Consider the following 21199-nt stretch of genomic DNA (forward strand, 5'->3'; position numbering starts at 1 on the left):
CACTGCAGGCTAGACAGATGGTCCTGAGCTCCCTTACATTTATATGTAATGCGAGCTCCTCTCGAGACCATGTCCCTTGAGTCCGCAGTGTACTGATATGTGCTCCCCAAACTGAGGTCGAATGCATACGATGATAGGGAGTCCGTGGGTCATGGACTCTCAAACGGCACTCCTTCCAGCACCAACCTCGGGTGTTCCACCATTGCAGAGAGGTAAGTACCTTCAGAGGGACCGTGATGACCTTGTCCAGGTGATGTCTGGCCGGGGAGTAGACTGTCACTAGCCACATTTGAGGGGGGCGCCGTCTGAGCCTCGCATGGCATGTAACCCAATAGTTTGAGACAGACCTGGGCCACACTGAGCAGATGTGCAGTGACGCTGGCAATTAGATGTGACATTGCCCTGAACTTGGCTTGTGGCAGAAATACTCTGGCTCATGTAGCGTCAAGTACCAACCTAATAAACTCTATCCATTGGATTGGGACGAACGTTGACATTTGTTTGTTTATCTGCAGGCCTAGAGCCCGATAAGTGGCGTGCGGCATTTTGACGCTGCATTGGACTTGGGCCCTGGAGCGGCTCTGGATGAGCCAGTTGTTGAGGTACGGGTAAATCTGGATACTCTAATGCCTGATGCAGGCCACCACCATTGACATGCAATTCGTAACCACTCTTGGCGCTGTTGCCAAGCCAAACGGGAGCTCCACAAATTGGTAGTGGGTGGTCCCAACTATGAAACGTGGGAACTCTCTCTGAGCATGGAATACCAATATGTGAAAGTAAACATCTTTCAAATCAAGGGCGGTATACCAGTCTCCCAAATCCAGGGAAGAAATTATGGAGGCCAGAGAGACTATGCGTAATTTCAACTTCTTGAGATACTTGTTGAGGTTTCGCAGGTCGAGGATGGGCCATAGACCCCATTTGGCCTTTGGGATCAAAAAATAGCAGGAGTAAAACCTCTTGCCCCTTAAATGTAGCGAGATTCTTCCATGGTTCCCACCCGGAGAAAGTCTTGCCCTTCTCAGATGCTCGTGAGAAGGGTCTCTAAAGAGGGACAGGGAGGAGGGATGGAAGGAGGGGAGAGAAATAAACTGGAGGGTATATCCCTCTGCTACTGTGTTGAGAACCCATGCATCTGATTTTATAGAGGCCCAGGCAGGGAGCAAGGGGAACAGGGAAAGTAACAGGGGAGCAGGATCTAGAACAGAGGCTGGAAGGTCGCCATCGAGCACAACCCTCAAAATACCTGCTTACCACTGGTTGGTTATGGGTGGAGCTCCAGTAAGCAGACAATGCCGGCTGAAGGCCTTGATGGCATTTATAGCCCTTGTCCTTCCTATGGAAGGGTTCTGACTGAGGTTGGCTCCCGAACCGATAGGCCCATTGCAGCTTAAACTGCTTCCTTGCCAGCCCCGGCATGTACAGGCCCAGGGTGCACAAGGTAGCCGCAAGTCTTTCAGGTTGTGAAATTTACTGTCTGTCTGTTCCGAAAAAAGTGCCAGACCATCGAATGAGAGGTCCTAGATAGTCTGTTGAACCTCTGCCAACCAAAAAGGCCCAATGACTGCAACCAAGACACCCACCTCATTGAAATTGCCAAGGCCATGGTTCAGGCTGCAGAGTCTGCTGCATCTGAGGGATGCCCTGGCTACCACCCTGCTCTCATCTAGGATAACCAGGAATTCCTTCCTGGGTTCCTCTGGCAGTGTGTCTGAGAACTTGGCCATTGACTGCTAGGTACTAAAATCATAATGGCCAAGCAAGGCCTTGTGGGTTGGCCACTCTCAGCCGGAGACTGGATGTAGAATAAATCTTTCTACCAAAGAGATTGAGCTTCTTAGCCTTTCTTGTTCTTAGGAGTCGATCCCGGTTGGCCCTGCCTGTTATGCTGCCGACACAACCAATGAGCTTGGGGCAGGGGTGGGTATAAAGATACTCATACCCCTTAGTGAGGACACAGTATTTCCGCTCTGCCCACTTGGAGAGGGGGGCAGCGAGGAAGGTGTCTGCCACAGGGCCTTAATGACTCTCACCACTCCCTCATGCACCAGCAGTGCTACCCTAGCTGGGGCTGCCGCACTAAGTACATCAAACAAGGAGTTTAAGGGCTCTACCAGCTTCTTGGCTTCCAGCCCCAAGTTCAAGAGCTTTAAGAGCTCCTAGTGACCTTTGGCATCATCCTGGGGAACCGGGTGAGAGGACCCCTCTATCATCTCGTCAGATGAAGACGACGAGGAGGCAGGTATGGCCAGGTCTGCCAGCTCTGCCGCTTCTGCCATGGGAGCCTCAGGCTGCCGGAATCTGAGAAGCCTGTTCTGACTGAACATTCAAGTCCAGGGATGGGTAGGAGACTGCTGCCAGCCATTTGTTGGATGCCTCCGAGGCCAGCTTATGCTCCTGTGATGGTTGGAGAAATCCACAACGGTTCCAGAGTTGCCGGGGGAAGGCTACTGGTGGCCCAGGGGGGAACACCAATGCCCCTAATGGGTGGCCCTATCTTGCAGGAAGGATCTCCTTCTCGCTGTTGGAGCCCGAGGAGAGGGATACACGTCTGTGGCCTGCATTGTGCAGGAGGTCAGATTAGATGATCATAATGGTCCCTTCTGACCTTAAAGTCTATGAGTCTGGGGGACCAGAATGGTGCCAAGGCCACCTGTCTAACTCTGATCCCATTGGCTCTGGCCCTGAACCGATGCTAAGAATCTGTAGGACGGCAATGGCTGTTGGCGTCACGATTCCAGTGACCGGTGGCAGTGTTCAGCAGATGGGCAATGGTACCCTGGTGATCGATGCCTGGGCCATGCCGTTCCATCGTGTGGGAACATGAGCGGGTAGACCAGTGTGTCACAGACTGTCAACACACTCGCAGTGACTCGTACTGGCAGTTCAGTGATGGGGCTTCAGGGACCGAACTCTTGACCTTCTGGAGAGCTGCTATGTACTGGGAGAGCGGCTCAGGTGCTCTTGGCACAAGGGCCCTGGAGACTGTTGCTGTGTCTCCTGGGGTTCTGTGCCAACCCACTGGTGATCACTGTCTCAAGCCCAAGAAACACTGTCTGGAATTCATGAACCAATGCCAAGAAATCCGGAGGCCAGCCGACCCATGTCTGCAGGCTGGTGCCACTGTTCAGGCGAGTGCTGACAGGACTTCCTCTGTGGCGAGAAGCAGTGATGCGCTGATGGGGACCATTGTACAGGTACCAAGACAAGTTTACCCCTCAAACGAGGCACATCCGTACCTAGCATGGGCGGCACACGCCTCCAGCCTGGATGACATCGCTATGCAGCTAAGTTCCTCTGCCAGTCCCCATGGTGGCGGGCAGCTCTTGGAGCAGGCTCAACCGCTCAGCAGGAGTTGGGGCCTGACTGGGATGGAGATTGGCATCAGTCTGCAGTCGGTGCTGGCAACACGCTCCGCACCGAGACCACAGTGCTAGGAACAGAGTCCAATTCAGGTGGCGCTGAGGCTGGAGTAAAGGTTGCCTCCATAAGGAGTGCTCGGAGATAAATGCCCCATTCCTTTTTGGTCCGCAGTTTGAAATTTGCGGATACAACACTTGTCGCAAACATGAGCTTCCCCTTGTCATAAACAGATAAGTAAGAGTTAATAGAACAAAAGTGCTTCATATCTCTTTTGCCTGGAAAGGGTTAACAAGAACAGTGAGCCTGGGTGTCACCTGACCAGAGGACCAATCAGAGGACAGGATACTTTCAAATCTTGAGGGAGGGAAGTTTTGTGTGTGCTGTTAGAATTTGGTTGTTGTTTTACTCTGGGGGCTCAGAGGGACCAGACGTACAACCAGGTTTCTCTCCAATCTAAGCTCTTATAAGTTCAGAATAGTGAGTACTAGGTAGATAAAGCGAGTTAGGCTTATGGTTGTTTTCTTTATTTGCAAATGTGTATTTGGCTGGAAGGAATTCAAATTTATATTTTGCTGAAAGAATTTTAATTTGTACTTGAATACTTAGGCTGGGAGGGTATTCCCAGTGTCTATAGCTAAAAGATCCTGTACCTATTCCATCTTAAATTTACAAAGATAATTTTTATTGTTTTTTCTTTCTTTAATTAAAAGCTTTTCTTGTTTAAGAACCTAATTGTTTTTTTATTCTGGTGAGACACCAGGGGACTGGGTTTGGATTCACCAGGGAATTGGTGGGGAGAAAGGAGGGAAGGGGGAGAGAGAGGCTAATTTCTCTCTCTGTTAGGATTATGTCTCTCTCAGGGAGACTCTGGGAGGGGAAGAGAGAAGGAGGGGGGAAGGTGCATTTTCCTCTCTGTTTCAAGATTCAAGGAGTTTGAATCACAGTGATCTTCCAGGGTAACCCAGGGAGGGGAAGCCTGGGAGAGGCAACGGGGAGGGAAAGGGTTTACTTTCCTTGTGTTAAGATCCAGAGGGTCTGGGTCTTGGGGGTCCTCGGGCAAGGTTTTGGGGGGACCAGAGTGTACCAGGCACTGGAATTCCTGGTTGGTGACAGCGCTACAGGTTCTAAGTTGGTAATTGAGCTTAGAGGAATTCATGCTGGCACCCCATCTTTTGGACGCTAAGGTTCAGAGTGGGAGAATTATACCATGATACCCCTAAACACTTCAAACAGCTTATACAGGGATCACTAACTGGCATGGGTTTCTTGCAACAGTCACAAGGTCTGAAGCTCAGGGACAGGGCATGCCTCATCCCTAGGCTAAGTTGCATTTGGGACTAACAACTACAGTAAATCTACACTAAGGGAACTATACAAACTAACGATTTTATAATTATATACAAAAAATTCACAACTAGGCCTGCAGAGGCAAGGAGACATTCCAGCATGATCCCTGATTGAGGTGCAGCTTCTGGAAAATACTTGAACATATTATTGTTTTGTTCAGTTTCAGGTCAGTTTCTAAACACCTCAGCATAACTCAGCCTGCTCTGTTAGGACTTTATTGTGACCTTTGGTTACTTACTGATATGGTGCATGTGCCATTCTGTTGCTGTTTGATATTTACTTTGTATTTTACAGTGACCACCATGAATTTCTGACAGTTCCATTTCTATAGAACATATACATAAATATTATGCTGACTTCTCTATCTGCTTTAAACCGTTTCCTCAAAATGCTCAGCAGTAGTCTATGAAATCATTCTTTCAGTTCTGGCACAGTTGATGCCCCATTAATACTCCTCAATTACTATTTCTGGTAGGAAACAATATTTGGTCTCATGGTTTTCAGTATCACACATGTTGGCACTATTTTAAATGATATTATTTTTCAATTGTGGTGATGCAATAGCTTCCTCAGAACTTGCCATCACCAGAACGGTTAAAATTCACTGCCAACAAGCAAGGCTGCTTATATTCAAGGTAACATTTATGTAAGTAAAAATAAGGCTTTAAAAAGGGCAATAATAATCCCCAGAGCATCTGCTCCATCAGAGTCTCTTCAAAAATATCTATACAGAGGTTCCACTACGAATAACTTTCCCTTAACTTTTCCCGTTTCTTTTATAGGCCCCTGAGGCATAAACCTCAATTTTTGAGAGTGCTAGTGAAGAACACAGTAAATATCTAATAGACAAGCAAGTACACATCTGAATGAAAAGAAGGTGTCAATTTGTGAATATATTTGTTGCAGTAACCTCTGGATAGATTGTTAAATGAAGGTAGTCATTTTCTAATTTTAAACTTTCAAATAAAATAATTTATATGTTAGTGTTTTTTTCCAGTTTCAGAAGTCCACTGCTGAAAGTCTACTGTGTGAACAAACTTAGCTCTGCCATTTCTGTGTCTGAGTGCTTAACTTTGCAACCTTCCAGTTTTTTAACATACTATTTTTAATTTAATATGTTTTTATACTTGTAAATTAGAAGTATCTGAAATTAGATGTTTTCCAAACTCTATTTTCAGCTATTTCTGGGAAACATATTTCCTATTAATTCGCTGGCCATTCCTGAGTTGACAGCTGTTCAGATTTAAAGGACAGTAGTCAGATTCCCCAGTCTCCAAGGCTAAACTCTTAGATTTCTTCAGCGTTTCCCTCCCTTCTACAGTTCAGGAGGGAATATAAGAAAATTTCTCAGGCACAATCTAGATTAATATCACAGGCACAAGGAAGTACTATATATATCTTCCTAGCTATCTTTAACATTTGGAATTTCTTTTGAATTTAATATGAATATAATTTTTCATTTGGAACTGTTTTACTTTATAGATTGTCTACATGTACAAAATGTATCAATTTACGATAAGATTGTGGAATATTCTATTTATATGTTTTATTTCAAGTGATTTCTTGATTCTCTTTTCCCTGAATTCTCCTTTTGTAGTGTTCATTCATCTCCAATACTTTTTCCATACATGCTTCTCTCCCTTCTCTGTTCCTCCTTTAGGATTACAACTAATAAAATAAAGGACAGTTACCTGTTCCATAACTGGCGTTCTTCGAGATGTGTTGCTCAGGTGTATTCCACAGTAGCTGTGCGTGCTCACATGCACCGGTGCCGGAAGATTTTCCCTTAGCAGTACCCGCAGTGGGGGAGCCCCGCTGCAACCCCTGGAGTGGCGCCTCTATATCGTGCTATAAGGGGAGCCAAGCACTCCCCCCACCCTCAGTTCCTTCATGCCAGACAACTCCAACAGAGGGGAAGGAGGAAGGGATGTGGAATACACCTGAGCAAGACATCTCGAAGAACGCCAGTTACGGAACAGGTAACTGTCCTTTCTTCTTCGAGTGATTGCTCATGTGTATTCCACAGTAGGTGACTCCAAACTATACCTGATGGAGGCAGGTAGGAGTTTAAGGGTTACCAGGGGGGAGCACTGCCCTACCAAAGCCGGTGTCATCCTGCGTTTGGGATACAATCGCACAGTGCGATGAGAAGGTATGTAGCAAACCTGCAGATGCCCTGAATAGGGACGTGAGCCACACAGGCAGCGGACAAGGCCTGAGCTCGTCGAGTGAGCCTTCACTATAGGAGGCGGGGGAACCCCTGCCAGGTCATAACAAGTGCGTATGCATGAGGTGATCCACTGGTCGCCCCCTCATGCGCTTGGCATAAGCAATGAAAAGCTGAGGGGATTTACGGAATGGCCTGGTTTGGTCTAAGTAAAAGGCCAGTGCTTTAGCATAAGGGAATGCCCGATCCAGCCCTTTGTGGAACCAGGAGGTCATGTAGTGTGAAAACACCGAGTGGCCTTGCACCGGGAGGTGGAAAGTCGAAATGGCTGCCAGGTGCACCCTCACCGAGGAGGGAATCAGCCCTTGGGTCCTAAGGGACAGGAGGTAATCGAGGATGAGCTGGATAGATGCGGAGGAGGGGGAAGAACCCTCTCCCTCGCCTACATGGAGAACTGATACCATTTGGCCAGGTAGGTTCGATATATGGACAGTTTCCTGCTCTCGAGCAGGACTTGTCTAACATCCTCCGAACACCTCCCCTCCTCCTCATTCAGCCACGAAGCAGCCAAGCTGTCAAGTGGAGCACGGCCAGGTTGGGGCGGAGGAGACATCCGCCCTCCTGGGAGAGGAGTTCTGGTCGGAGCAGCAGCCTGCACGGGGGGGCCACTAAAAGCCGCAGGAGGGTCCCAAACCAACGTTGACAGGGCCAATCCGGGGCTATGAGGAAGATCTGAGCCCCGTCTGCCTTTACCTTCTGTAGGACCCTGCCTATCGGGGGAAGGCGCAGAACAGGCGGCCTGACCATGGGATTAGGAATGCGTCCGATATTGCCCCTTCACCATCTCCTGCCCTGGAGCAGAATCATGGGCATAGGCGATTCTGGACGGTGAAGAATAGATCTACCTGGGGAGAGCCCCACTGTAGGAAGAGCTGCCTGGCCACATCCCTGTTTAGAGACCACTTGTGTTGTTGGGAGAAGAACCTGCTTAGGCAATCTATAAGTGTATTGCGCCTGCCGGGCAGGTGAAAAGCCCTCAAAAGGATGTTGTGGGCTATACAGAACTCCCACAGGAGCTGGGCTTCCTGGCACAAGGCCATGGAATCCGTGCTCCCTTGCCTGTTGATATAATACAACACAGTCGTATTGTCCGTGAGGACCCTGACCACCTTCCCCCCTAGGTGCTGGCTGAAGGCTACACATGCCAGGCGTACTACCCTGAGCTCCCTGACATATATGTGCTGATGCAATTCCGAGGGCAACCATCTACCCTGGGTTTTGAAGCTCCCCACATGGGCTCCCCATCCCAGGTCCAACGCGTCCGACACCAGATCTAGTGAGGGAGGGGGTTCACGGAAGGGGATACCCTGAAGCATTTGCTCGGGAGGGACCACCAATGCAGGTCAGCTATTACATTGGGTGGCAATGTGACGACCTTGTCCAGGTCGCACCTGGCCTGGGAATACTGAGAGGCCAGTCAGAGTTGGAGGGGCCTCATCCTGAGCCTGGCATGTCGCACCACAGAGGTGCATGCTGCCGTATGGCCTAGGATTTGAAGGCACACCCGTGTTGTCATCACTGGAAAGGCCATGACCGAGGTGATGAGACCTTTGAGCGTCTCGAACCTGTCCCGGAGGAGGGAGGCCATGGCTATCAGGGAGTCTAACAGCACCCCATGAAGTGTATGCGCTGAACCGGGACTAATGTGGACTTTTCTTGTTCACCACTAGGTCTAGACTCGTGCAGGTATCTAGCAGGAATTCTGTCTGCGCTTGCACCTGGGACCGAGACTTGCCATTGAGCACTCAGTCATCCAGGCAGGGGAAGATGTGCAGCCCATTCCTCCTGAGGTGGACTGCCACCACCGCCATGCATTTGGTAAAAACCCTGGGGGCCGTGGAAAGGCCAAAGGGAAGGACTGTAAACTGGTAATGGTCTGTCCCTACCAGGAAGCAGAGAAAGCGCCTGTGACCCTTGAAAATGTGGATATGGAAGTACACATCCTGGAGGTTCAGGGATGCGAACCAATCCTCCAGGTCCAGGGACAGAATAATAGAGGCCAGTGACACCATATGGAATTTGCAGCGAAACAGAAATTGGCTGAGATTCTGTAGATCGAGGATGGGCCTGAGAGCACCTTCCACCTTTGGGATCAGGAAATACCAGGAGTAAAACCCTTTGCCCTGGAATTCCTGAGGTACACTCTCCACCGCGCCTAGGTCGAGGAGGCACGTCACCTCCTGATTTAGGAGGAGGGCGTGTTCTGGGTCCCCAGGAATACCCCGGGGCGGAGGATGAGGTGGGGTTGCATCAAACTGCAGCCTGTACCCCTCTGAGATGGTACTGAGGACCCACTGGTCTGACGTTATACGGGACCAATGCACTCTGAAGGCAGATAAATGGTTGCCAGAAACCAACTTTATTAACTGGGGGGTTTCCCTGGCAACAGGCCAGGTGGCCACTTGCAAAGAGTCAAAAACGCCTCTTCCCTTGCCTCTTGCCCTTCAAGGGGCCGGGGCATGGGGCCGAACGGGACTGGTGCTGTGACCTGCGCCTCTTGTGCCTAGGCCTTTTTGGCGGGGGCTCGTATCTGCCTCTTACAGGGGGAGCCAAGGGCTGCAGCCTGTTTGTCCTTGGCTGGTGGAACATAAAAGCCGAGAGTATGCAGGGTGGTGCAGGAGTCTTTCATCCCATGCAGATACGTATCGGTTTGGTCCACAAATAATGCTTTGCCATCAAATGGCAGGTCTTGCATCAGGGACTGGGATTCCACAGACAGCCCCGACAGTGAAAGCCACAATGCCCGTCGCATAGGGATAGCTGAGGCCATCGAATGTCGCATTCGAGGCTGCCCAGAGCGCTGCTTTCACTGCTGCCGCACTCTCATCGACTAGAGCCCGGAATTCTTTCCTGTCCTTCTCTGGGAGGGATAGCTCGAATTTAGGCAGAGACCCCCACAAGTTAAAGTCATACCTGCTCAGGAGTGCCTGATGGTTTGCCACCCTGAGCTGGAAACTCATGGAGGAATAAATCTTTTTTCCAAAAGTATCCAGCCTCCTCCCATCCTTGTCCTTGGGGGTGGGCACGGGCTGCCTGTGTCTTTCAAGGAGGTTAACTGATTCCACCACCAGTGAGTTCGGGGCAGGGTGAGTGTAGAGATACTCATGCCCTCTTGTTGGCACAAAGTATTTCCTCTCTGCCTTCTTAGAAATGGGCGGCAGAGAGGCAGGGATTTGCCGTAGAGCGAACAAAATATTGGCTACCCCTTGGTGAAGCGGTAGAGCCACTCAGCCCTGTGCCAAGGAGGATAGGACATTAAACAAATTGTCCGCCGGTTCCTCCATCTCCTCCGCCCGGGGCTGGAGGTTGGTGGCTACACGCCGGAGAAGCTCCTGATGAGCTTTGAAGTCCTCCTGAGAAGGAGGAAGCAGTGCTGCTATGGACTCGTCCAGTGCCGACGAGACAACCGGTACCATGATTAGGGCACCAGGTAGTAAGGTAGGTTGCACTCCATGTCCGGGTGTGGTGCTGGTGGTTCGGCACCCGATGACTGGTCTCGGTGCTGAGGTGCAGACGCCGAGGGCACTTGGGATGCCCCAGGCATGGAGCGAGGCCCCAACAGTGCAGGTGCCTGGGGCCACAGTGCCCACTGGCACCACTCTCCTTGCCATGGTGCCCCTTGCCACTGCGCTGGCTGAGGCCCAACCAGGGTTATATGTTCCTGAGGGATGGTGCGGCCTGGGGAATGGGGGCTGGGAGCCGAGGCTGACGTGACCAAGGATCGCACAGTGTCGTACGAGCGACTCGATCGTTGCCATCCATGTCGGGTCTGACCCCAGGATTTAGACCTCGATGACGATGAGACAGATGTCAGAGGTGCTCTCCCTGGACTCCTGTTGGTGACCGCAGCTACGACACATTGGTGCCGGTGACTGTCAGGATGCACTCCAAGCATGGCGTGTGCCATGGTAAGATCAGTGGTGCCGATGGCGGCACGACCTGCTATCTCTACGGCTGGACGAGGAGCATCGAGGCTTTCTGTCCTGGCGCCTGCAGCCCCTGTGAGCCGAGGAAGACTCCGGCGACTCGCTCCGAGGTGACCCGGACAATGGAGTGGAAATGTCACGCAGGCTACGGGAAGGCCCTGGGGATCGAGCAGGGACCTCAACCTGCGACCTGGCTGGTGAGGGATCGTGGGCGCCCAGCGGTTGCTTTCCTCAGGACCAGGGCCCCAACTCGGGTGGCCCGCTCGGTACTGGCATGACGAGGATGTCGCGCGCCGCCTGAGCTGCCTCCGGCATCAACGGAATCCGCATCATCGGGGAGGCACATGCTGACGGGGCTGGACTACTCCGCTTCGTGTGAGTTGGAGGTCTGGGTCCTGAAGGGGATCGCGGGCTGCCCAACTCAGGTCCAGCCTCACCCGTCCTTGTAACGGCACCACTGGGTCTTGCCTTGCTTCTTGGCGGGGGAGCGGTGCCAACTGGTGGATGGGGTCTCGCTCTGTACTGAGAACACGGTGCCTGGCGCCGGGTCAGGTCGGCGCACTGGTGCCGGAGCCAGAGCTGACTCCATAAGCAGAACCCAGAGTCGAATCTCAAGCTTGCACTTAGTCCAGGGTTTGAAGGACTTGCAAATTTTACAGAGCTCACTTATATGAGTCTCGCCCAGACAGCGAAGACACTTGGAGTGTGGAACGCTTCTGGACATGGAATTGCAACAGGAGTCACACGACTTGAAGTCTGGGGCTCGAGGCATGCCCCGAGTCAGGCTACTAACTGGAGAAACTAGTAACAGTCGAAGACTGTACTACTAAGGAAGACATTGCAGCAAAGCTGGAGTATAAGTTCTGACTACCTTCACTGGTGGCAAGAAGGAACTGAGGGTGTGGGGAGTGCGCAGTGATATAGAGGCACCACTCCAGGGGTCGCAGTGGGGCTCCTCCACTACTGGTACTGCTAAGGGAAAAACTTCCAACACCGGTGCACGTGGTGAGCACGCACACCTACTGTGGAATACACATGAGCAATCACTCGAAGAAGAAACAATAGTCTCACCTGGGCAGTTAAAAAGACTTCCAAATCAAAGACGGCCCATTCCTGTACCAATAGCAAAAACCTATATTTTAATCCTGCCTTCAGTATTATGGTACTTTATTATAGCAGGCAGGTTCCTAAATCAAGAGACTCTCTCAGCAGTACTCTATCTTTGTTACACAATATTTGTAAATTTAGAATACGGATTACATCTTTAAGAAAAAAGAATTTAAATGGTGTAAATTTTTATCTTAAAATGTTTTAAATTGGATATAAATATTTCCAAATGTGCTTTTTAGGGTTCTATATGGTATACAATCTTTTTATTTTATTATTATCCCTTGTGCTGTTCAAATAGATTAGATTTGTTCTACATTATTCTTATATATTCATATATTTTCTCAGAACTCTTTTTCTTTGTCATCTCTTTCCCTGTCCATGTTGTCCATCCTTATCCCCTGCGTCCTCCCCCCCCCCGACACCCAATATGATTTCAGCCAACTTCACTTCAAATACTGCTCTACTCTACCTCACCCACCATGGTGCTAGTTATATTAATAGTGATTGCAAATAATATATGCTAGGAAAGGCCTGAAGATTGAGCAGGGGAAATAACAATCACAGACCTATGGCCAGGCCAGGGGCCCCAGCTGCGGGCGGGGCTAGGGCCAGGAGCAGAGTCCTGGCCCTGAGCCAGGGCTGCAGGGGGAGTGGGGCTTGAGCAGAGCTGGCAACAGAGTGGAGCTGGGTGGCACTCCCTCTCCACTCTCCTGTAGGAGCTAGTCTGGGCCCCACTGAGCCCCCTGAATGTTCCTCCGTGTACCCCTAGGGTAGCACACCCCACGGTTTGGAGACCACTGTTTTATAAGAATATAGAAATACATTTATTTTAATATATAGTAACTCCTCACTTAAAGTCATCCCATTAAAGTTGTTTCGTTGTTACGTTGCTGATAAGTTATGGAACATGCTCGTTTAAAGTTGCGCAATGCTCCCTTCTAACGTCATTTGGCAGCCGCCTGCTTTGTCCACTGCTTGTAGGAAGAGCTGCCTGTTGCAGCTAGCTGGTGGGGGCTTGGAACCAGGGTGGACCAGCAGCCCCTTACATTTGAGGTTTGAGCCTATGGAAACATACTCCCATGCATATGTCTATTTCTGCACACAGCTTGGAAAGTGTACCTTACAGGTATATTTTCAAAGCTGTAGAGGGGGACTTGTTTGAACAACTTTGATAAGTTTTGTGAATTGTGCAGCTAAATCCCTGGTCACAACTCTGAAAGTTTACCCCAAATGTTTTTAATTTTATTTTTACATTTACATCAATCATTTTACCTTCTCTGCTTTTGTCAGAAATCAATGTTTCCTATTGCTATTCTTCCCAACAGAAAATATTTTTTTCTAGCTGAAATTTCAGACTAGTAAATAATATTGTTTCTTTGGACTGCAGCCTCCATTCGCACCCCCTGAACTCCAGCAATGGGTAGGAACCACCTACCGACTTGGTTTACAGAGGGTTTTGGTTTTTTTAATAATTTAACTAGTTCAATAAGGGTGGTGCTTTTTTTAATGTAATCAGTTAAACCCTAGTGTGGATGCAGTTATATCAGTATAAATATGTCTTATACCAGTATAGCCTATTCCTGGAAATTTACTTTTAAAAGAAAAATATTACAAATATAATAAAAAAGTATAACTGCATCCATGCTAGAGACTTGTAACACTTTAAAGACACCAGTTTCAAACAAATATAGTTAAAGTGGTACAAAAACTGTGTAGACTCACCTTGAGAATAATACAACTAGATTGCATTAATGTAAAGAACTACAGTGAAAAGAAAACATGGGCATTTTAGGCTCAAATTTATTTTAATAACTATTTTTGTGTGAGAATTGCTCCTGTAGACTGGGAACAACCAGCCTTCTGATAATTTTTTTTTTAATATAATGCTGATGGCATGACCCAATGAATAGGTCTCTGGACATAGATTAAGGAGAAATTATTTTTATTTTTGGGTCTGTCACTATTCTGCCATGTGAATATGAGCAAGTGACTTCACCTGTCTTAATCTCAGTTTCCCTAATTATAAAATGGGAATAAGAATACTTATCTCTGCTCAGAAAGCACTATGAGATCTACAGATGAAAAAGGCAAATTATCGTTACTATTCAGAAAATAGTACTTCCGAGGGAGTTAGTGATAATGGCTTCAGAGATGCTACCTCAGTGAAGCCAATTCCTACTTTAGGAAACAAATATAACTTACCTGAGCTAAGGAACTATGATGAATATAAAGAAACTACTCCCTCATCCAAGTACATAGGATCATAATCTCAGATCAACCAGATGAATTGGTAATGGTCCTGCTTTGAGCAGGGGATTGGACTAGATTACCTCCTGAGGTCTCTTCCACCCCTAATATTCTATGATATCAATACATAGTAAAAGGTCCACTAAGTGGCTGTTTCCCAATGTCTCTAATGATCGTGGGAAAAATCTCAACCGGCACCAAGGTCTGAAGCACATAAAAAGAGAAGAAACTCAATGAAGGCATCACTGATAGCTGACATTGCTTAAGACAAATAGATAATGTGTTATTTACTGGCCTGAGGCCAGAAAGACATCTGGCTATTGATTTGCAACTTGTAGAGCGAGGTCTTTCATTAGGGGACTTTACTTTTATCTGGATTAATAAAAATAAAATCAAAACAAAATAAATATAGTCCTGTGAGAGAGAACCACCAGTTTGGGGCCTTCCAGAACTGGCTAAGGATATGTATGCCTACACATAAATACCATAGACTATTGCTATTTAATCTGTACACTGACTGTTTCTGCAGCAGGCATCCAAGACAGACATTTCAATGAAGCTTTCAAATTTTCCTCTAACTAGTTCAACTATCTGTGTATGCCAGATTCCTTATCTTTCACATTATGAGGGAAGAAAAAAATATTTTCTGTTGATTATAGCCTTAAAATAGGTTTTGGCCATCTAAAGTACATTTTTTTAAAACTTCTCTGATGAACTTTCTCAGCTGAGCTATGTGATCCATTTGGCTTCATACAGGAAGGGACTTGGTTGTCCTTTTACACAACCAACTCCTCAACCAGCCCAACAGTGCAAGAAACCACCTCCCCAATGTCAAAACATTCTTATTCCTTCAACATCTCTTAGTTTCATGAGGTTTTCAGCAATATTTTATTAATGCTCCCTTTTAAGAAGGTACTGAAATCTTCGTAAGATTTTGCAAAACAGTATAACGTACTTGTATTGATTAAGGTAGTTAAGTACAATGAGTCAAATATTAAAACAAATATATGTGGAACTAACGGATTATTAGAATTTTATATTACATAGCACAGTGACTAATGCATATCACAATTTCCATTGACTACGCAGCACTGTAACTTTCACACTTTCAGACAAGATTAAAAAACAATTCCCAAAAAAAGAATAATGCTGCCATTAACTGCCAACTTCAGTAAGAATCTTTAATAATAAATTGCAGTAAAATAAATTTAAAAGAGAACAGTGCTAAATCCCTTATTGTCTCCACTGCAATATAAAAAATTACTAATGTTGTAAATTTATGAGCCAATAAGTTGAAAAAAAAAGTTTGACTCCATTTAGCTGCAGGGTGAAAACATTAGCAAAAGTAATAATGCAGAAAAGCCACGACTCGGACTTAATTCTTTTACAAGAAGACCAATTTCACCTACACTCTGACAAGTTGTACATAGCATTTCCACATGGATATTAAATGAAACTGAAAGACAGTGCCCCATTCCTCATTACTGAGGAGTCCAAACAGAATACACCTTACCTGAGTTATCCCAGTGGGAGGAATCTTGTATGACTGCAGCTTCTGCTTCAGTAGCTCAGGATCACTGTATCGGAATGGGCACCCTGACGGGGAATAAAAGACAAACACACAAACAAGGCTATTTACCCAAGAGTTAGCACAATAATACACTCAGGAGACTGACTAAGCTGTTCTTAATTGTCTAACAGCTTATTAATAAAGAAGTTAATTGCCCATGTATGCAATTGTTATACTCTTTTTTTAAAAGATTACTTCACTGTATGGTTATCAGGGCATTACAGGCTCAAGAGTTACATAATGCACTACAACATAAGCAGGCCAAGATTCACATTCATTGAGTGGAAAACAGTTTTAATTAGATTCCTTATTAACAGACACAAACAGTCACAATTAAAATAATCTCAAATACAAAAAGTAACATTAGGCTGTGATGAACACACAAAACAGATAGGAAAACTAACATAGAAGGGGACTTGATCCTTAAAAGGGACAATAGTATTTATTCCATAGTGAAAATATCTTCAAGAATCCCATCACTGAAAACTAACAAAAGGAATTCTTGTTGCACACAAAGTCAAATGAGTGACTTATTACTAGTAAATATAGGTTGTGTGTAAAGCATTTAAGGGTGTGTCTACATTACAGCAGGGAACTAGCTTTACAGCCTGGGTAGACAGACTTATGCTAGCGGGGATCATGCTAGTGCACTTAAAATAGTTGTGTGGACATTGCAGCACTGGGAGAGACTCAGGCTAGCCACTCAGACTCAGGGGATAGGGTAGGCTTGAGCTTGGTGGCTAGCCCAAGCCTCTGCCACTGCAGCAATATATCCACAGTGTTATTTTAGCATGCTAGCAGGAGCCTCACTAACACAATCCGTCTAACCAGGCTGAGAGGCTCACTTCCATCTGCAATGTAGACATATTCTAAGAGACCAAAGAGCACAAGTCGTATTGAATTAATGCCTTTAATTCCTTAGGAACTTTTGAAAGTATCTCCCGTAATGCAGTGCACTGCATACACACACAGGCTGTCAAACAGCAGCTCAGCTGGATGAATAGTCCAAGATACCACTTATCTGTCATAGTCTTTTCAAAATAAGTTAGGATCAAGGGGTGGATAAAAGTCTACTCTAGGAACAGAAGGTCCCTCAGAAAATTTCATGCAGGGAGAAGAGTAACATTTATGAAACAATGAAAAGGAGAGTTTTATATATCATTCTATACCCCGGACTGGGTCAGATTTAGATAAATATGTGAAGTTAAGATGTTAAATTTCTTAATTAATCTTAGTTCATTAAACAGACTGACCATAAGATTCAAAGATGAACGCTATTGCTGAAGTATTAGCCTATTAAAAACTAAATGGATGCAATATTACTGAGTATGTTAGTCAACTTGAAAGTAGAGCTGTAAGAAACTTCAGTGCCTGTCTTCTAAGACACTTACAAAGCAAATTGGAAAGTGGGAAAAAGATTAGTGAAGAGCTTAGTAGAGAGCATATTGAACTACAGCTGAACGAATTTCTCTTGCCTGACCTAATAAGTCAAATTACCAGAAGAGTAAGAGCACTAGCTTGTCAGCAATGATTGGCATAAGCTACTAACCCCTGCCAGTAATACAACCAACCAATCAGTTCTCTTCCAGAGCTTCTGAGTTCCATGCACTGTGAACATGTCAGTTACAAATACTCACCATGATAATCCCCTTGACTTGGTGGATTGGACAGGATAATCTTCATGCAGCTGAATGGTGTATAATCTGTCCTCTTGCCTTCTTTTCCATAGTTATGGCGGATGCTGTAGGCATACCCTTTGTCAAACTGAATGGTAAAAATATTTAAAAGCAGATTATTTGCATGCGAACTGCATGTTGTATCAGTGATTCCAGCTACTCTACAGGACGAAATATTGGATTATGAAAATAAACCTGCCAAAACCATTCAAATGGAAAAAGTGAGAGATGAGAGAGAGAGAGAGAGAGAGAGAGAGAGAGAGAGAGAGAGAGATTAAACTGCATTATGATCTTAAAAAGTAAAGATTTTATTTAAATTGGAGTAATGGTATTTCACAAAAACCTTTGAACATTCCGATAGATGGCTGCGTAGCTGGTCCATGGGCCCGAGGCGACATCTACACTGCAATTAAGTACCTACAGCTGGCCTATGTCAGCTGATTTGGGTTCAGGCTGTAAAACTGTAGTACAGATGTTTGAGCTTGGGCTGGTGCCCAGATTCTGGGACTCTACCCACTTGGAGGGTTCCAGAGCTCAGGTTCCAGCCCGAGCTCAAACATCTACACTGCAATTTTACAGCCCTGCAGCCTCAGCCCAAGTCAGCTGACCCAGGCCAGCTGTGGGTGTTTAATCTCTTGTAGACATACTCTGAGTAAGACCATGCAGTTTTAATCACTGCCCTGTTAAAGGACGCGAGGCTGTAGCCCTTGGAACTTTGATCAGTCCAGTTGTTTGAAGTCTCTGAGTAGTTAATCACTCAGCAGAAGTGAGTGGAGGTAAGCAGGGAAGACTTGGTATAGAAGTCATTTAGTGGGTGAACTCAAGATCTGCAAACAGAGGCAGCTAGGAGAGGAGAAGAGAGGAGAGGAGTTTCAGAGAGAGTTAGAGGGAGAGTATGAAAGGGTTTCATTCCAGATTCAGCACTACATGTGATATCAAGATGTCCAGCAGATGTGCCATATTCTCTTTCCTGCCTGAAGACAGAAGAGATTTGCTATGCATGAAGTGCAAATTGGTGGCCGTGTTAGAAGAAAATATTCTTGAATTGAAGAGGTAAAGTGAGACGTTACTAAGAATCAGAGAAGCTGAGGAGTTCCTAGACAATTAGATTCTGGAAACACCAGTACCTTGGTTCAAGGAAGGATGGAGCAGGCCACAAAGGAATTGGAGAGGGAGGAAGTCAGAGAGAAGGCCTGGCAGTTTGTAACCACTAGAGGCAAGATCTCATGCATTCTGCACGGTTGGAGATAGAGGAGGATAAGCAGATTGTAGCCACCAGAAAGAAGAGAAGCAGAAGGAATTCCACAAAGCTGGAAATTTCAAATCGATATCAAATCCTCAATATGGAAGCTACGGAAGACATGTCTAAAGATCCAGCAGGCCCAAGGGAATGGAGAGATGTATGGGACACTTGTGGATGGCACCTTGGCCCAAACTGTAAACAAACAAAAACAGAAGAAAGATGATTCTTATCAGAGATTCAATACTAGAACATCCAAAGAACATTTCTACAAGGAACAGACAGATAATAAGAGACCATGCTACCTTTCTGGAGCCAAGACACAAGATATCACTCTAAAACAAGATAGGCTTCTGAAGTCTATGGGCAAGGATCATCCACTGGTGATGGTTCATATCAGCACTGATGACACTTCATTATGGGATACCTCACAGATAATAGATGATGACTTCAGGGAACTAAGAAGCATGCTGAAGAAGAAGAATGTCCAAGCAATCCATTCTGAGATCCCTTCTCGTCCCATGAGCAAAAGAAGGCAGAAGATTCTAAGAGAATCATTGGCTAGATACGTTGTGTAGGATGGAGGGTTTTGGTTTTGTGGAATATCAGTCCACTTTCCATGAGGAGAGGAGGCTATATTATTTGGATGGCCTCCACCTCAGTAGGAGAACTAATCTCCTTAGGAATAGGCTGCCTAGAGTAGTCAGGAGGGGGTTAAACTAACAACAAAAGGGAGGGTAAAAAGAGGGAAGATGTGAGCACTAAGCACAAAAATCGAGATGTTGAGAACAAAATTAATCAAGAAACCAACGGATATAAAGAAGAGAAATTCCTGGGTTGCCTATACACTAATGCTAGTAACATGGGTAACAAACAAGATGGACTGAAATTGCTCATTGCATAAATTTGATCTAGCTGGTATTACTGAAACCTGGTATGTTAAAATGAATGATTACAACCTATTTAGGAAGGATCAAGAGGACAAAAGGAGAGAGCAAGTGGCATTACCTGTTTTCTAGTCACCGATAATGCAGAAGTTATGACCTTGAATGTTTATGGATCAACGTCCTAACAGATAAAGCATAAGAATAGGGTATTCATTGATGTCTGCTACAGCCCACTAAATCACACTAGAGAACAGGATGACTGGTTTCTTACACATCAATATATAATGCGTAGGGAAAAAACTCTGCATATCAATTTGAGTGGCATATGCTGGAAGCCTCAGGCTTCCATTATTAAAACATCCTTGGAATTTCTAAACATTATAGATGAGAATTTCCTAACTCAAACAGTCTTGCAGCCAACATGGCTGAATTCTATATTAGACTTTGCCCTAACAGCTAAAGAGGAAGTGATCATGGAAGTAAAAGTTAACGGTAGCATAGGTATAAGTCTTCATGTCATGATCACGTTTACAATGTGCAAGCAGAATAAAGTCCAAACCAGTAACATATACGCTTGATGCTTTAATTGGGCCAATTTCACAAAGCTGAAAACAATTATGAGTCAAATCAACTGGAAGTAAGAATTTAATCAGAAAAATGTGAATGACAAGAATTCCTCACTAGACGTCTCAAAAAAAGACAATCACACAATTAAGGAAGAATGCTCTGCTAGTTTAAAAGCCAATCTGGTTTTGAGGGGAAGTGAAGGCTTCTGTAAAAATAAAAACAGAAAAACTAATATACAGCAAATGGAAGAAAGGAGAGGCTGATGGTAATGAATACTAATCAGAAGTTAGGAATTGTAGAAAATTGGTAAGAGAAACCAAGGGACACAAGGAAAAATCTATGGCCAGCAGAGTTAAGGACAACGAGAAGGAAATTTTTAAATACATTAGGAACAAAAAGAATTCTGACATAGAATTGGTCCAATTGCTAGATAGATATGGTAGAATTGTAACAACAAAGCAGAAAAGGCAGAAGTGTTCTATAAATATATCTGTCTTGTATCTGGGGAAAAGCAAACAATGCGATCTCGTCAAATGGCGATGAGAACATTATTTCCATTCCACTATCATCTTTGGAATATGTTAAACAGCTACTAAAGTTACACATTTTTTAAATCAGCAGGTCCAGATAATTTGCATCCAAGAGTTTTAAAAGAGCTGGATCATTAATTTGATTTTCAATAAATTGTGGAGCACTAGAGGAATTCCAGAAGACAGGGAAAAAGCTAATGTTGTGCTAATTTTTAAAAATGGTCAATGGAATGAGCTGGGTAATTATAGGCTTGTCAGCCTGACATGAATCCCAGACATGATAATGGAGTGGCAGATAAGAGACACGATTAATAAAGAACTAGAAGAGGGTAATGTAATTAATGCCAATCAACATTTGGTGATGGAAAATAGATCTGGTCAAACTAACGTGAAATCTGTTTTTGATCAGATTGCAAGTTTGTTTGATAAACGTGATAGTGTTGATACTTAGACTTCTGCAAGACATTTGACTTGGTACCACATGACATTTTGATTAAAAAACTAGA

General features: G+C 45.6%; 1 protein-coding gene across 2 annotated transcripts in view; it reads right to left on the bottom strand.

Annotated features, from left to right (window-relative positions):
- PRIM2 (DNA primase subunit 2) overlaps window positions 1–21199 on the bottom strand; it is a 319791-nt gene that overhangs the window by 30364 nt on the left and 268228 nt on the right. For both annotated transcript variants that reach the window (XM_050950806.1, XM_050950805.1), the window contains 2 exons: window positions 17431–17557; window positions 15737–15819 (listed from right to left, as the gene is read on the bottom strand). In XM_050950806.1, the coding sequence (XP_050806763.1) occupies window positions 15737–15819; window positions 17431–17557 (210 nt within the window). The remainder of the gene's footprint in view (window positions 1–15736; window positions 15820–17430; window positions 17558–21199) is intronic.

The sequence above is a fragment of the Gopherus flavomarginatus genome, chromosome 4 (genome assembly GCF_025201925.1).
Source record: "Gopherus flavomarginatus isolate rGopFla2 chromosome 4, rGopFla2.mat.asm, whole genome shotgun sequence".
NCBI lineage: Eukaryota > Metazoa > Chordata > Testudines > Testudinidae > Gopherus > Gopherus flavomarginatus.